The 17,779-nt window shown below is 36.1% G+C and overlaps 1 protein-coding gene across 2 annotated transcripts in view; it reads right to left on the reverse strand.

Annotated features, from left to right (window-relative positions):
• enpp1 (ectonucleotide pyrophosphatase/phosphodiesterase 1) overlaps nt 1–17,779 on the reverse strand; it is a 56,129-nt gene that overhangs the window by 18,948 nt on the left and 19,402 nt on the right. For both annotated transcript variants that reach the window (XM_027001161.2, XM_027001153.2), the window contains 8 exons: nt 14,177–14,274; nt 13,778–13,857; nt 9,016–9,135; nt 3,358–3,467; nt 3,180–3,245; nt 2,694–2,766; nt 2,142–2,250; nt 57–188 (listed from right to left, as the gene is read on the reverse strand). In XM_027001161.2, coding sequence (XP_026856962.2) covers nt 57–188; nt 2,142–2,250; nt 2,694–2,766; nt 3,180–3,245; nt 3,358–3,467; nt 9,016–9,135; nt 13,778–13,857; nt 14,177–14,274 — 788 coding nt within the window. The remainder of the gene's footprint in view (nt 1–56; nt 189–2,141; nt 2,251–2,693; nt 2,767–3,179; nt 3,246–3,357; nt 3,468–9,015; nt 9,136–13,777; nt 13,858–14,176; nt 14,275–17,779) is intronic.

Raw genomic sequence — 17,779 nt, forward strand, 5'->3', positions numbered from 1 at the left:
GATATGCTATACCGATACATGCACACACCTTTTGACGTGTTAAGGCAGGGACTTACAGGTGAAGAACTCTTCAGGAATACGTTTAGGTCGGACTCGTGCAGCGGGGCCTTGGATGACAATGAAGTCATCTATATTTTCCTGGTATGATGAGACGTATGCAGCCTTTTTACATGAGGCTTCCTCCATTCCTAGTTTTCAGATGCAAATGAGCAAAAAAGGTACATAATACTAACAAATGATTTGTCAGGCATTTTTCTTTGCACATTTTCTGGTTCAACATAACTTAAGCAATATGTGATGTAATGCAAATGTTTAATCATGACAATCCATGTTACAAATTGTACTTTGTAACAGCTTTTCTCCATCATGGGAATATACCTTGAAGCCAAATATACTTTGATGGAAACCTAAATACAAATATGTGCCTCGTGACAAAGGCCCAGTGCATCAGGCCTCATAATATCTCTAATAGGCCTTTACATTAACTTACATTAAGTTGTAAGACACCATTTTGGCACCAAACTGTTGCACATAGTAGTTGTCAATCAGAGCTTGTATTGCTTATGAACTCAATATGTAAGCACAAAGAAAGTACTGTCTAAGTTTTTCAAGGAAAGGAGACATGCAGCTAATGAATCCACTTTATGCTTATGCTAAATTGTTACATGTGCACATAAATAGAATTTCCATATTCATGTATAAACACACATTAGCTTTGTATAAACATCAAGTCTTTTGGTTAAGATTAGGTCACTTTGATAAAAGCTAATTAAATTAATTTCTACTGTAAATCATGTCTTCAGGCTATCCCTCACAGACTCAGTTTTTAAAGACTGGCACAGGAGCACAATCATTACCATAAACAGTTTGTTCTAAAACAAAAAATATTCTGTTACAACCAACAACATACCTCAGAACCATTTCTTCCATTACCTACTAAGATGACATTTTGTCCAAAAGCAGTTTCCTACCTTTTCAGAACTACCATCAACCACTACAGCTGATGTACTTCTCAACCTAAATTACAGTCTTAAGTGCCAAAAATCCAATATAGACCTCATCATTTGTAAAATAAAGCTTAGCTAAAGGAACAAATATATTTTGGACAGGATCTTGGAACAGAGGTGTCTGATGATCAATGGGAGAGAACAGGTTCACTCATCATCAGCTTGTGTCAGACATAAACTAATTCAGTTTAAAATTCTTCAGCATGTTCATATGAGTAAAGCTAAAGTGGCCAAGATATATCTCAATGCTGATGACTTGGGTTACAGATGTCAAGGATCTCCAGCTGATCCAATCCATGTGTTTTGGAAATGCCCAAAGATAGGAAAATTTTGGACTGACATCTTTAAAACACTTTCAGATTTATCCCTACAGCCAGAACCTCTTATTGCATTATACGGCAAACATCCAAGGTTCTTTTTAAACATCCAAACTGTTATCTCCTTTTGCACTCTACTTGCCTTGTTCATCTACAATGGAGTCACTCTTCCCCTTCCACCCATGCCAGGATATCATGTATCATCATAAACTTGAGAAGATAAAATATAGCTTGAGAGGATCCAAGAAAAAAATTCTGAATATTAGGGCTCCCTTTTTGCAGTATTTTGATGATATGGATGGTGACTGGTGGCGAAGCTCAAACTACACTCAGACATATCCAATCTTGGCTGAGTCACCACAAAGACACCCCTCCCCCCTTTTTTGTATGTTCTTAATATTAGTGCTGGTATACATTTTATTTCTTTTGTTTTATAATTTGTGTAAGGAATGGGTGGAATTGGAAGAATTGAAAGAAAATCCTATGGTGTGCACTCTATTTACACTATATTTTGGCATTTTTTATGCCAGGATGCCTGTGACTTTCCAACTCATGCACTTATGTAAACTATTGACTTATGTTTTAAAATCCACCAATGATGCTCTAAAAATACAGTGACAATTTTAAGTAGAACAATCATACCAAATATTGTGTGGATTACAACTTACAATTCCCTGTAAAATAATTTAAAAAAAACTGCAAGATGTCACACTATACAGTATAAGCATAAATGTACCTAATAAAAGTTTAGGATCAGTAAATTGGTTAAGGTGTGAATTTGTAGGGAAGCACAATATATAAAGATACACAAACTTACCATGGTCAGAGAGAAGAACAAGGTTGACACATTTGTGGAGTTTTCTTTGTTTGAGACCATCCATTAGCAATCTAATAATCCCGTCAACTTTCATTAAAGCCTCAATCACCTACAACACAATGCAGCAGATGGAAATATGTAAATATTTTCATACACATTCCATTCAAACTTTATGTATGCACAGATTGCAAACTTCCTAAAGGTCTACATTGATATAATGGATAACAGTGTTTAGATAGTATGAATCAAAAATTTCTAAAAAGTAGTATCCTTGATAATGATGACCTTAGTGGGTTTCAGCTATTCAAGTGTTCACAAAATAAGATCTCATCATGTAATTGAACTCATAAGCTTATAAGCTTGTTCTGAAGCAACAGCAGTTTTATTCACATGCAAGAATACCTAACTACTCATTGGTCCATAGTACTCTACTCCATTCATTACAAGAATACCTGACTGCCCATTGGTCCATAGTACTCTACGCCATTCATTACAAGAATACCTGACTGCCCATTGGTCCATAGTACTCTACTCCATTCATTACAAGAATACCTGACTACTCATTGGTCCATAGCGATGACCAGCACTGTCCGGCTCTTCCATATATAAGGTGTAAAAGTCTGGCCTAAAGCAGTTGAAAATAAAATTATTTTATTATAAATATAATGTATTATTATGTTTTACTATTTAATTATTTTTATTAACAAGAAGATACATTCCCATCAGTAACTAAACAAGGAAGTATTATTATTCTAACTCATTGGCATACACTCAAATTTACACCAAGAGAATCATTCTCCTTCCTCCATCCTCTTGTTCTCTGTCAAAGTCAACCCATCACTCTCTTTTGTCCTTTGTCTCAAACAGTGACAGAATTCATGAGGAAGAAAGGATAGTGACAATAATTTGCACAAGGAGTGTAATTGGATATTTCCCTTCCTTCATTTTCATACTGTAAATCATGCAGTCTGTGTGTACACATGCCTGTTTTGCACATGCACATATAATGTAGCTAATTATTGGCATTAAAATGATCACCTTTCTTTTTGAGGCAAACTCAACCATTCAAAAATTGTGGTCACCCTCTTTTCAAATGGCAGTTTCCTAAAACAGTGGAAGGGAACATTAAACCTGCCTTAGCACATTATTCAAACTATTTATATTTTGAAAAAATATGGGTAAATCACAGACTAATTATTAATTAATATATGCCCACCCATTATATTCTTTGTAGAAATTTGGAAATTTTCCTTTAATAGGTACATCTGATCCAGGCCAGAAGAATGTCCCAGATTTCAAGTTGTTGTTCATGGCTGTGATCCAGACCTTTAATGACAAAATAATGGAAAAATGTATGGGGTAAAACAGTTCTCACACACAGACATGATACAGAACAAGACAAGGGGTGTGGTGCAGTGATGGTCTGTGTCAAGGCAGTCAACATAGAAATACAAAACTCACATAGGCTACTGTTAATTAGCATCAGTAATTTAAAAAATCATAACAAATTATATATTAACTCATTTGTAATCAGTTAAATGTGTTACGTACAATTAAGAATAACACAACACATTTAACTGATTATACATGTGTATATATAATTTTGCATCATTTAAAATTGGAACATTAAGCTAATAACAGGGACAGCTGTGTTGTGCTGTACCATATCTATAAAGTTCCTAACTGCTCATTGGAAGCCTCCACATATTCAACAGGAAATCCCCACATACTTGACAATAGCTTGTATAATGGTTAGACATTACTTAGAACACAGACTAGCTAAAAAGCAAGGCAGAAAACCAGATAAATTGCATAAGAAGGATGATAAATAAAGGTCTATAAATATATGCCTGTTTTATTATGGTATGATATGCATATGGTATTGTGTGCTATAACAACAACAAACATATATATGACTATGTATATGACAACTGCACTGTACAAGGGTGTGAAAAATGCCCCAGATCAAGACTGAAATTCAGCTCCTTTTAATCTTGGACATAAACAAAACACTGCCTCAGTTGATCACTTCATGATTAGATCCATGCAACATGTATATATTTTATATTCCTCTTTGTGGCAAATTATTCAGAATTCACATTTCCAGATTTAAGGCATGCTTACACTCACTATTAATGCTTGTTACTGATCAAATATGTTCATTAAGGAAAGAAAAAATCATTTGTTATATCTGATCTGATATCCATTTTATTTATTGTTTTAGTTTGCTATGTGTGTCATTATTATACTTTTTATCTTTGTTATGTCATTCTCATCCTGTATGTGGACAAAGCATGCAGGAGTTTCATTATTATGCAATGGTATATATTCCTAGATAGACGAGGACCATGTAAAGTGCAAAAATATGCTGTCATTGGGCCCACAGTACAAATGATATTAAAATATAAAACACAACACTAAGACATAAAGGTCATTCTTTGTGGATGTCATTACTCTAATCCCTGACTTAGCCATGTGGGGAGGAGTGAGTAGTTGGGAAACACCTGGCACTCAGAGCATGCTGAGAGTTATGTGGTTATAGTGGAAAATTATCAGCCAGATTCATAAAATTGAATGGAAACTGCATTACAGCACACAAAATATTTGACACGGTATTTAATTCCTTTTCATAAAGTTACAATTAGTGCAACAATTAGTGCACCATTGTTGCACTGTGCTCTGCTAAATTAGCTTTCCCCAAGGTGAAAGCCAATCAAAATTGACATGCAGATGAGATATTAATGACCAGTGGCAAAGGCCGATGATCGATTAACCTCTGTTGTGAGATCAGCGATACACTGAAAACTGCCAGTTACATAAATATTTAACATATTTCTAAATTACACCAAGACTCGAACTGCATGGTAATGCCAAGTTGGTGCAAATATATATATATATATATATCTGTCCTCAGTCTATACCTAGTCATAATTTATTCCTCTCCAACACATAAAATTGTATTTCTGATGGCAAACATTGGTGGCATTATGAGATCCTGCTCAAGCAAGCTACATTTCTCTTTTTGTATTACTACTATTGTTGCAGTTTGCAATCATGCTCACTTCAAACAATATGTTCTATATGAATCATTAAAGTCATATGTAAATGAGCACAAAATGCAGTAGCACCATATACCAAGAAAATGGTCAAATATGACATTAATCCACATTTATGATAGAGGAAACCTGTTACCATGGTACTATTTGCACGTTAAATTTGGTGGTAGCTTTTAGGAATTTGGCCTCATGTCTGATCTTATAAATGTCCAAGAAATGGTAAAATTCCCATGCAGCATTCAATTAAACAGACAAAAAGCTCAGTCATGAAAGAACAGTTAATATCAATACACACTGAAGTCCAACAGAAGGATAGCAGGGTATAAATCCAAAACAAGTATTAGCAGTTAATTTGTTAAAATTTGATAGGAACGCTGAGCTATTCCATCATATACCATTGAGGTGATGCAGCAATTGTATAGCTATATTTTCAAAGAAGATTACATCAGAAAAAGCAGACTCCTTATCTGTTAACCTACTACAGAAAATAACAGAACAATCATCTCTTTTTCAGCTGAGGCTTGGCCAGAAATTGGCTACTACCTAACATGCTAACAGTAGTACCCAAAAGGTGTCTCCATGCTTAAATGCAAAACTTTGGGATGAGTGGTTTTGTCCTTTTTGTCCTTAACTGGTTTTGACCTTGGTGTTGCGTGCCATTGAGGCATTTGTGGCTTCTTTCCTCATCTCTCTGTGTGACAAATTGCTTACAGGCGACACTGGTACCATTTAACCAAATTGGTTACAGGCAACACTGGTATTCTGACCATACAGGATGGACACCCAGATCCACGAATAGGATGCATCACTTCCTGAAAAGAAGTATAACCATTTGCCTATAAGCACCGTTGACTGCAGAACAAGAGAAGACAGATGGGGGGTACTGAGAGAATGGTTGTATATGTGCATGCGATTTTTGTGTGTGATTTAATATTCATTTCAAGTATTAATGGCAAGTCTTGCAGGTTACGAAAGCAGGTTACCATCTCATTTTAGATTCTTGGTTGCGATAGCATCAAGAGTGTTATGGCAAGGCTATTATAGGTTACCACCTATCAGCCCACAGTGTTTTAGATATATTCCTAGCTGTGAGATCAGAAGTGTTATGAGTATTACTGACAAGACTTTGCTGATAGATTTAGCACTAGTCATTTCTTTGTTACTGCTTTACTGTTGGTACTCACATATCCGTTCTCCCAAAGCCTAGTGTGAACAGGTAACAACAAGCGAACCTATATGTTACATGTTAGTAAGTTGCGCCCTGTATTTTTAATAGGGAAGACATGGATGGTCAGGCAGAGTAGTCACCTTTTGTTTCTTTCATTACTTTGGCACCCATTACTTTCATTACTAGTGCACCCAGTCCCTTTGTACCACCCCATGACCTTTTTCATTTTGTGCTGATCACATTAAACAGCCAAAACAACAGTTTGGTCTCATGCACACACAATACGTTGTGTCTCCCCGTCACCTAGACGACCAAAATCAGGGGAGAACGCAACACTTGGTGACGTCACTAAAATTTGGTGTGGCATGCGAGACATTCCAGAGATGCACAGAGGCAGACGTGTACAGATCTCATGATGAGCAGCAATGCCATAAAAATAAGACACACTGCTGAGGGTGAGGAGCCAGCCATTTTACCACAGAAAATGATAAAATGCCAACCATTTTGCCAACTTACCCTCTGTATAGATGAACTTCTCTGCTGCGTAGATTAGTGTACATTTTCCTATAAATACGCTTTTTAAACCTAATAACCAAGATTTCACATAATTGTATTTTGCATATGTCTGATGCACCTACAGCAGATACATGCAAAGTTCAAGATTTCAAATAAATTGAAGTCAAGAAAAACAGAGGTGTTAACTTGTGAACGGTATACAGTTTACCTCTTGTCTGGGCAAACATGCTTGACTGACAAAGTATGACCCTAAAATCAGAGTTTATCCTGATTTGTTTATTCGAGTTTATTCAGATGCTAAATTAAAGCTAGATTTTCAGGTAAGTAGTTGCGGGATGTTGCTTGTATTCTGACCAGTAAGAAGTGGTGACAGTTAATCAAAAGCCGCAAAGTTAAAATTAGAAAGCTATCTCTAAGAATAAAATCCTCTCTAAAGACAAAACCCTCTCATGTAAGAGTAAAACAATGTACTAGACTAAATATCTGTTATATAGTATGTGAAGCACTATTTATTTGCTGTTCTTGCAGAACTATCCCCCCCCATTTCGTAGCCTGTCTTGAATGTTTTGTAATCTGATTCAACATGTTTTTGTCATTTATGTCAGTAACACATAGATCCATTTACTTCTCTTTGTACACCACCATAAACCACTTCCATTTTTTATTATACATATACACCCATGCATATCCCCACACACCCACATATTCTGTCCATCCTCAGTAAGCTTAGAACATCTTGCTGAACACGACCACTGTGTCTTGATTCAGTATGGCTCTCTGAGCACTCATATGAAAAAGCAATGTCTGAATGACAGCTGGGTTAGTTCATAACAATTGTAACCTAACACTAAATCACCTTGGTGTCTTACATGTACAGAAGCCATATAACCTATGTACTGAAGATAGACTACAACTTATTCCTCGGATGAAACTTGAATCTGGTCAGAGTGGGTGTTCTCTTAACCCTGGCACACAGACAGGAACCAGGACCCCTTTGGCCCCACAGTGCTTAGCAACAAAGCAGCCTTGCTGATGGCTTTTCATGCTGGCTGACCAGCTGACCTTCCCTCTTCTTCTTCAGAGGCTTCGTAGGTATCCTAAAGCCACAGATTGGGAAGGCATTACCCCTCTAACAGTCTGTTTATACCCAAGGAGCTAAATTCCATCTGACTCAAAACTTACCAGGACAACCAACTTTTCTCATCCCACAGTGATATGTTCACAGATATACACATTTCTTTTCCTGCAGCATCACAAATTAAAAACTTGCTATTTTAACCTCCTAAGATGTCAAATGGCAACCAACCAGTAATGTATGTCTATCTTAATATAATCTTCAAATTGGAATGTTTGCTTCCATTACTTAATAATTGTATACTGTTTCATTATTCTCTTCATTTGCAATATTCCTTATAATCAATTCACCCAGATGTTGCTTACTTGATGTTTAGTGTAACAAATTGTTAACCACACTCAAATGTGTTTATTAGAAATCTTATATGAACCAGTTAGACAAAATATATCAAAGTCAGTAGTCTTTAACTTAAAAAAAATACACACACACACACACACACGTGTGTGTGTGTGTGTGTGTGTGTGTACAGAATACTTATGTACAGAAGGAATATATATATATATATTCCTTCTGTACATAAGGATTCTGTATACTCTATACTCTCTCTCTCTCTCTCTCTCTCTCTATATATATATATATAGATAGATAGATAGATAGATAGATAGATAGATAGATAGATAGATAGATAGATAGATAGATAGATAGATAGATCATACATACACACACATGCACTGATTTGCAGTGTAGTCCCTGGGGACATCACTGTTTTGAAGTAAAAAATGGGAAGATGGTTTACATGAGGGTAATGACTCAACACCACACACTCCAAAATCTGCTCTCCCGCAACCCTTTTGTGTTTTGTAATGAAGGTTAGAAAAGGAAACCATGGAAACCATGGTTGAAAACACATGTTTTGGCCTATAAAGTTGGCTCTAATATGTTATGACAACAACAACAGAAAAATATTATTTATCTTTCTAACAGGCTTGTATAAGAAGCATCCTAATACAGCAGTTTTAACTTTTTGGCATTTGCTGTTTTTTAATGGCACATACTCACTGGTTCGCCCTGGTACCATAGGGGGTTAAACTTCTCCTTTCCTTTCAAACTGAAGGTGACGTTGAGTCTAACATCATACATTGTATTATCCACAATTCCATGTGACTCTGGATACAGACCCTGAAAAAAGAAGAAAAAGAGAAAAGATCAATCACACATTTCCTCAGAGTTCATTAACTACTCCATACAGTCCTCCAATCTACAAGAAACTTTCATTGTTAAAGGGTGTATTGACTTCCTGGAGGTTTACATTTTTCAGTCTGTGTATGTGTAACAGCATTATGTATATGACCTGATGTGATCAGATTTAGAAGAATCCTGGGAATCACATGAACCAACAGTTATAAATAGCTTTAGTCAAAATTATGCTTGCCAGCATTTTACTACGTCACAGCTAGGATTCACCAGTGTATTTGGATGCATATTTCATATCAGTACTGTATATATATTCCATGCCATAATATGTCATATTCTAAATGCACTCTTTTCACTGTTAGAGTGATGATAGAGTGGAAACATTATTAATATATAGTTTTCAAATAACACAAGAGGGACTGCACAAACCTAAACTAATGCAATATCGCTTTTCCCAATATCACTGAGCCCTACTTACAAAACAAGCATACCAGATGCTACAATGATAAAATAGTGATACCCACCAAAGATCCATAACTATAGCGATAAGACTGATCGAAATATAAATTAAGTAGCACACAGACTAGGTGAAACACTTTGAACATGTTGCATGGGCCAATAACATAAGAACTATCTCAATAAAAAAAGGAAATTAAGGACTAATAATATTCTACAAAGAAACTACTACTGAGTAGTTTCCTCCTATTCAATTTAGATTAAAAAAAAAAGTACTACTACTTGGTTTCCAAGGGCTTCTAGAGGTAAGCCAACTTCCTCCTATTCAATTTAGATAAAACAGAAATACTACTATTTGTTTCCAAAGGCTCTAGCTGCAAGACATCTGAATACACAAGGCCTTGAGGGCTTCTCAGTTGAAAAACTTTGCCATTCTTACTGACTCAGAAAAAAAAAAAAGCAATGTTGCAAAAAGCTCTTATTTGTTGTACATAAGTAACATTATTAGAATGGCCTCCTGTGAAACATTACAAAATTTAGAAACACACATGAGAGGTTTTGGACTTTAAATACCACTGCCTTTCATCCAGCATGCTGTTCTACTCATTCCCAGAAACTGACCTCCACTGAGAGACAGACTATATTACTTCTCTGAGAATGATGCAATATGATGCAATATGACCCTTCTAAAATCCTGATTTTGCCAGTTGTGATCTAAACCAGTATAATAAATGAAGGTTTGATTCAAATGCACCTGTGTTTCTGTATTTTGTAACATTTGCTAGAATCATCTTAAATGCCATAAATGCCAACATCTTTGTGTTTAAATGTCTACAGTTTGTTTAAAATATAGGATGGAGAGGGGACAATCAGAAGTATCCCAGGTGCTAGACAAGCAGTTTATATTACTTATGACTTTATGGTGTTTTCTGGAATATTTGTTAATCTACATCAGTGATTGTATAATTTCAAATGTTAAATCTTTCATAATCTTTACACAAGCATTTGAATATTGGCATTGCATCACCATCTTTTCATGGTATTCAAGATAACTAAATTATTCAGAAAAATCATTCCCATCAGACTACTTTTCAGATGTCTTGTTTCTCTAGGGACGAGCATAACTCACCTTCCAATGTGATACTGAAAAAAAGTCTATACTAATGTTAATTTTGTACTATTTTAAGGCAGTCCTGTATGGATGTCATGGTATGCAGTATCGGTTAGTCTACTTTTTACTCGAACTATGATATCTAATCTGAATGGCCACTTTATTAGAGAACAACAGCAGTTTTTTAGGGCATGGATTCTACTCAGTGAATGGTAACTGAGTGACAATCGCAAGTGAAGGAAACATCCAAAGGAAGGAATGAGAAGTTAGAAAAATACCAGGGACCTTAAGAAGATATTATTTAGAAAGTTTCCAGTAACTTTGGCCAAAAAAGTATATCTGAAGTTGTCATGATAAATTATTAGTAGTAGTAGTCAGGATCATAGAACGTCATTTACTAGACTCTTAAAATTTTATGAGGCCAACTTACTACTGCAGCTACATCCTGGATTTAATACTGACCTTTGGAATCAATACAGTCAACAGGGTTAATTTAAGACTTGTCTTGTACTAACTGCACTTGAACCTTGATGTGTTATTGCTTTGTTACCACACCAATTATATCACTTCTGGCATGTTATCCTCCCAGACTAGTTCCCACATTAGTTCACCTTGTAATCCCATTGAACTGAATGCTCAGTATCTATTTTAATGATATCTTAGATATTATAGTGCTACCCAGAAAGAAAGTTATTAATGAGGCTTTCCTCTTGACATGATGATCATACTAACTGTCTTTGGAAATCCTGAAAGCAAACCAAGTCAAACTAAAGTATAGATTTTCCAAATAGCAAGAGGAAAGTCTTATTAGAAGTTATTTTCCCCCCATCTTGACCAATTTATTTACAAAATATATATATATTCTTTTGTAGTACTTTATCTAAACTGTCTAAGACAAGCAGTTTAGAATAGCAATGATGTACATAAATTACAAAACTGTGCCTGAGGAGAAATGCAAAAATGAAAAAGGACCATCCATTAACACCTCCCCTACAGCCTGCATTGTTTAATGCAAAAGCCAATCAATCATTAGGGTTCCTCTGTTAATTTCAGTTCAGACAATTGTAATAGACATTCAGATTACATATTTTCTTTCCTTTCATGTTGAAGTTGCACAGTTTTCCAGAACATTTTCTGACACACAGACATTCCATCTCATGCATAGCACAACACAAACAGGTTGAGATTTTTGCAAAGCAATCAGTGCAACAGATCACCCAAACATTATATCTTTCAAACTTGAATTGTGGTTCATGCTTCTGGGCTCCACCTCTCCCAGCTCCAAGTGCTCCTTTTTCTCAGTATATTGTGAATAAGAAGACATGATGGTACAGTTGAACAAGACAGAATGAATAAGAACTATTGATGAGTTAAACTAATAATGCATGTGGATGGGCGGGGCTAAAGACACCCTAAATCTGACCTAACAATGCCCATGGAAAATAGTTACCAGAACATCCATTTAACCTTATGTAATCTACCACCAACACAGCTCTCACGAATACTGAAGCCAACTTAGCCAAATCATTTAAGCCCAAGTACCTTCTCAAGGTATCTTACACAGATTTAAACAATTCAGCAGACTTATGTTAAAGGTTGCCATCCATCTCATTTTCACTTGGAAAATCCAGTTTTTAGATTGAATGTCCAGGTGTCTGGTGTCCATTTTTGCGATGTTCTCTTAAATTGTATGGATTGAACAAATACACATGCACCTGCTAGAAGATTGGGCTGTCAGTCCAACAGTATCATGGGTCAAGATATAGATGTATTCAGCATCAAGATGTGGGTGGGAACCACCACACTAGCTGCCCATCACTTAATGGTAATACAGCGAAGAACACCCCCAAAGCATCTGTAGTCATGTCCAGACTATGAGAAAGTAAGTATGGCCCAGTAAACAAGTAACTGAAAAACACAAAAGTGAAAGCTAAGATGTCCATAACACTTTCTTCTAGGTTTTTGAATGGTAGACATCATATGCAAGACAAGGGAAACAACCAGAGTTTCAACTTCACTGCTTGTGGCACATTCTCAGCATTCATTGGCAAGACAGATTCACCCTTATTGTGGTACCAATGCCAAGAGGTTTCCATGCATCTACTGTTTCAACATCCACTAGGTGACAGACAGGCATATCCCAAAACACCTCCTTTATAGAGACCTCCTAACAAGATCTCAAACTTGGGGCGACACACTTCAAGAAAAGGGAAACAAGATGGAAGATGGGAAACTAATACAGATGATTGTGTCATCTATAATGAGGGAGAAAACAGACACCAAAAAAGCAGAGACTGACCACCCTCTAGCCATGCAATCAGAGTGGAGGAAACTGCCATACCATACTGCCTCTCAAGGTAGACGGATGCCAGTGATTGATGATTCATATCACCTTTTAAACTCTAACTGCTTGTCAGCTTTGGTCCAGTTCATACAGGTGTTACCATTTTTACTTAATCATGAACCCACTGAAACTGCCTGGCCCAATGTGATTCACCATGTACTTGACAAAGATTTCATTATGAGGTAAACTGCAGCAATTAACCAGAATGGACCCTATAACAGAGTCTGTTCCTAACAGTCTAGGGAATATTGAATGGTAATTGGTTTAATGACCCACCATTTGTTAAAATCTTCGATGCCCCATACCCTACTTACTTAAACTCTGTTTGATCTGTACTTAAAAGAGTTCTGGAAGGAGTTTATGTTATACAAGCTTGCTTCCTCACTACCTAGCCAGGGTAAACATTGCATTTTGATAAATGCCTGGCCTGATCTTAGAGGCAAGATAATGCTCATGAATAAGATAAAACTCTGGTTTTATCTCTGGAAGACCTCTGACAGGCTATGTCATTCTACAAAAGAAGGCAAAGGTTTGTGCATCCCTACAAACTACATTTAACCATGTTTACCACAATCATATTTAAAGATTGCAACATTGCTATATCCAGAAATAACAAATGTGAACCAAAATTTGTTATATTATACCTATATGTTGTGTGAGTAAAAACACTATTCCAAAATGTGGATAGATCTAAACCATATTCAAACTGTACTTACTGTGACAATGGTGTAATGATTGGGGAAGGTCTTGGTAGGATAGACAGGACGCATGTATGTTGTAGATGTTCCACAATCTCCTGAAAATATAAACATATACAAGATACTTATTTATTCTTGTAAAATTTCTGAAACTTAATAAACAAAGCCATTATTTTCTGAGGAAAAGCTAAATGAATTTCAGAGAAATCTTACAATAAAGTTCAAGTATTCTTGAAAATACTAAAAAAAAGTTATAATTTATACTTGGTATCAAGAATTACAGTTATATGTTTCTGTGTACAGGCTAAGCCTCATCTCAAACAATAATAAATAAGATTTTAAAATGGAGCACTGGCAGAACAAACTAGTCTAGAACTAGGTATAACTATTTCAGTCCAGACAGTTACTGATACATACTTAATTTGGTGATGGCTGGAAGCAGGCTGCCATAGGCTTTCAAGTACTCTGCTCTGAAGCCATCTAGAGATATTACTATTAGTGGTGGTTTGGAAAAACTGTCAAAATAAGCAAACAAGAAATGCATGTCAAATCAATGACCACAAATACACAAGCCTCATTATAGTCCTACATACATTAAAATGAACTACAGATCCTGACTTTGAGTTTATAAATTACTTTTAATTCATTATTTAATATGATACTGTAATTGTTCACAATATAAAAGATGTCAAACATCTTGCACCAAATCATTAGTGCTTTATGTAGGGCCGAGCCCACTCATTCAGAAACCACATCACCTCAAGCTCTTCAGGTAAACACCTCCCTTCATTGGCATCTTACTGAATTAAGCCCACAGCACCTCCAGGTGACTCAGCAGTGAGCTCTGGCATCCCAGCCCCACCACCCTCAAAGCTCACTTTTAAATCAACCATGCACACCTCTTTAAATGTAAAGCCAAATTGGCCTCCCTGGTGACTAATGCTGTACCCAGGCCCAATATGTGCTCATTGCGTCCAGGTCCACATGGATTTTACCTACGTGCATTCCCCAACACCACATAGCCACACTGGCCTGCTGGTTAACTTAGGGCATACCCAGCACCACTAGGACCGTTATTACATGCTCAGTGCCACTGGATCCATCTGGATCTACCATATTACACAATGACAACACAACAACTCACACAACTGCTCAGTCCTCCATGTACCTGAGACACCGAACATGTCAGTCATTATACCTTTATAATATAGCTCCCCAGCTAGCCTGTTCTCTCCTCATCCACATCCACTGACTAGCCCTTTCAGCTACTTCCAATAACTCCTTCGCAGCTACCTTTATTTTAAAGCCTCTAAAACAAAACTGCACAAGCAAAGATGTGGCAGATGTAGATTCAAATCTCCCCAACACCTACTGGTCTTATATATGCCTGCCACCCACATTCTCCCACCTCAGCCAAATCTGCATTTTCAGCTTCTTTCTTTCAAAAGATTTATCATCTTCATCCTTAAATGGAATTGTTAATACTATAAAATAAACCATCCTTTTACTTTCAGAGTGCAACACTGTGTACAGCATTGGTGTAGTTAAGGCAGTACACAGTGAGACCTGTAGTTTTTTTACATATCTGCTACAAATGTCCAGTCTCTTGCTTCAACCCATCGACCAATATTTATAGACTGCTTTCACTCTCCAGTACACTGCCCCTCACAAACCTAACCACTTTCTTTGTAATCAGTTCTACACAAGTCATTAACATCTGAGCATTCATTATCAAATAAAAAGGCTAACACACTAGTCCCCTGATTATTTATCCATGTATATCATCCCTGCAACAAATAAATGTCCCGTGCTGAAAAAATATGCTTGAGCGTGCCATTCCCTACACACAATTTAAACTAGAATCTTCACCTAACCCCTGTTCAAGGTTGCGTGAGGTTGGAAGGATGTAGTAAGATGCTCCAAGCAAAAATGTTATGCATTTGTGGGAAAAAAAAATTTTCCTTTTACTTCTATATTCTAGTCTTTTTTCTATATTATGTTATTGTGAACTAAAAGCAGAGGATTGGTTTCTCAGTGTACCACTCCTATTGACATTTTCACAGGGTTTCACTGCAGGATAGGATCAACTCATTTGATGGATTTACAGTACTGGATGTTTTGTGGGGATTAAGCTCAATAAACACCAGTGACTCTTTTCTATGCACAGAAGAATATTACATATTACATCAACATTTTTACAGCTGTATTGATGTATATAAATTTCAATGTATTTCAACTTGATAGTAAAATACCATGTCATACAATATCTATAGCACTATATCTATATACCGTGTCATACAATATCTATAGCATTATAATTCTAGTAGAGGTCAGCGGATTAATCGGTTGGACAATTAATTGGACCTATTAAATTCCATTTAAATACCTTGTTTTTATGGCATTACCCAAAGCCTTTTTAGAAAGTTTCTTTGTTTACCTATAGAAATGTATTTAGTTAATATATTTTTGATTTAAAATAATTGTACTCCAGAGTGCAGATCTAATGAAGCAAACGACAATACAGACAGTAACAGTGTAAAATGAATGTTCATTTAAGTTCAGCAATTTTGTGCCTAATTATATTTCTTTATTTTTTTAAATTCCTGCTCTCCAAATATTGGCACTGGCCACTGAAGGACCAATGTTGGACAAGCATTAAACCATAGCCTAAGAACCATTTCACATGGCGCATCAGCATCAAGTATAGGAATATAGCTAGATCCAAACATGTCTACAAAAACATAAAAGACTTTATACTTCATTCAAGCCAAAAAAGCTGTACAAGTAGAGCTACTTTAACTCTGATATTTTGACATCACTGCCCAGATCTTGATCAAACTGTGTAATTTGTGAGAAGATGCAAGATACAAAATGGACTTCCTGCAAAGACCACAAGTGCATGTTATCAGTACACCTGACTGATATGTTTTGTAATAAATACCTAGGAAACATATTCAATATTTACAATCAGCCAAAACAGATGTTTATGTTTATTTATGGATCTTGTTCTTTGCTCGGGTGACCACTTGACTAGGGCAGTAAGCAAAATAATTAACAGATTATTGCATTCCATTTAAGATCGCAGAAAAAATGTTTACAAGAGTAGAAAACAGTTTTGATTTTGACACAACAAAACGTTTCTGTGTGTTAATCACATTATCTATGATATACTAAAAGCATTTAAAGGCATCACTTTTTTAAAGCCTTTAAAATGTCTTCCAGTGGTAATTTTATGGCCTTTCACATTATTCTACAGTTGAAAACACCCATACACTCAAGGAAACACCCTTACACAAAGACACAGGGATATAATCTTTTCCGCATCAATTCATAGGCAACACACAATTATCCCATTTTAAGACAGAAACAACATGTGGTGGTGTTATTTTTAAACAAAACATGCCACACGCACACACCCACCCAAGCTGCAACACATCTAGCTGTGAAATCAATCATTGAATTTATCTAGCTTTTAAAAACTAAACAGCAATATTCCTAAACTGAAAAGCATGGAAATTATAGAATTTATGATGGATTCTTGCTTTTTTTTTTTATGGGTCCGGATATCCTAATCATCTTTGTGTAAGCAGTCTTCAAGTTTGTTTATTATATTTTACTTTTACTATATATATATATATATATATACACACACACACACACACACACACACACACACACACACAGTTGCTGCAGCTTTATCAGCTGCACATCCATGACGTGAATCTCCCATTCCACCACATCCCAAAGGTGCACTATTGGATTGAGATCTGGTGATTGTTGAGGCCATTTTAGTACAGTGAACTACTGTCATGTTTAAGAAACCAGTTTGAAATTATTTGAAATGTCATAGTACATTATCCTGATGAAATTATCCATCATAAGATGTGTCCACAGTGGTCATAAAGGGATGTGCATGGTCAGCAACAATACACAAGTAGACTGTGGCATTTAAACAATGGTCAGTTGGTACTAAGGGGCCCAAAGTGTGCCAAGAACATATCCCCCACACTAATAGTCCAG

The sequence above is a fragment of the Electrophorus electricus genome, chromosome 8 (assembly GCF_013358815.1).
Source record: "Electrophorus electricus isolate fEleEle1 chromosome 8, fEleEle1.pri, whole genome shotgun sequence".
In the NCBI taxonomy this organism is placed as follows: Eukaryota; Metazoa; Chordata; class Actinopteri; order Gymnotiformes; family Gymnotidae; genus Electrophorus; species Electrophorus electricus.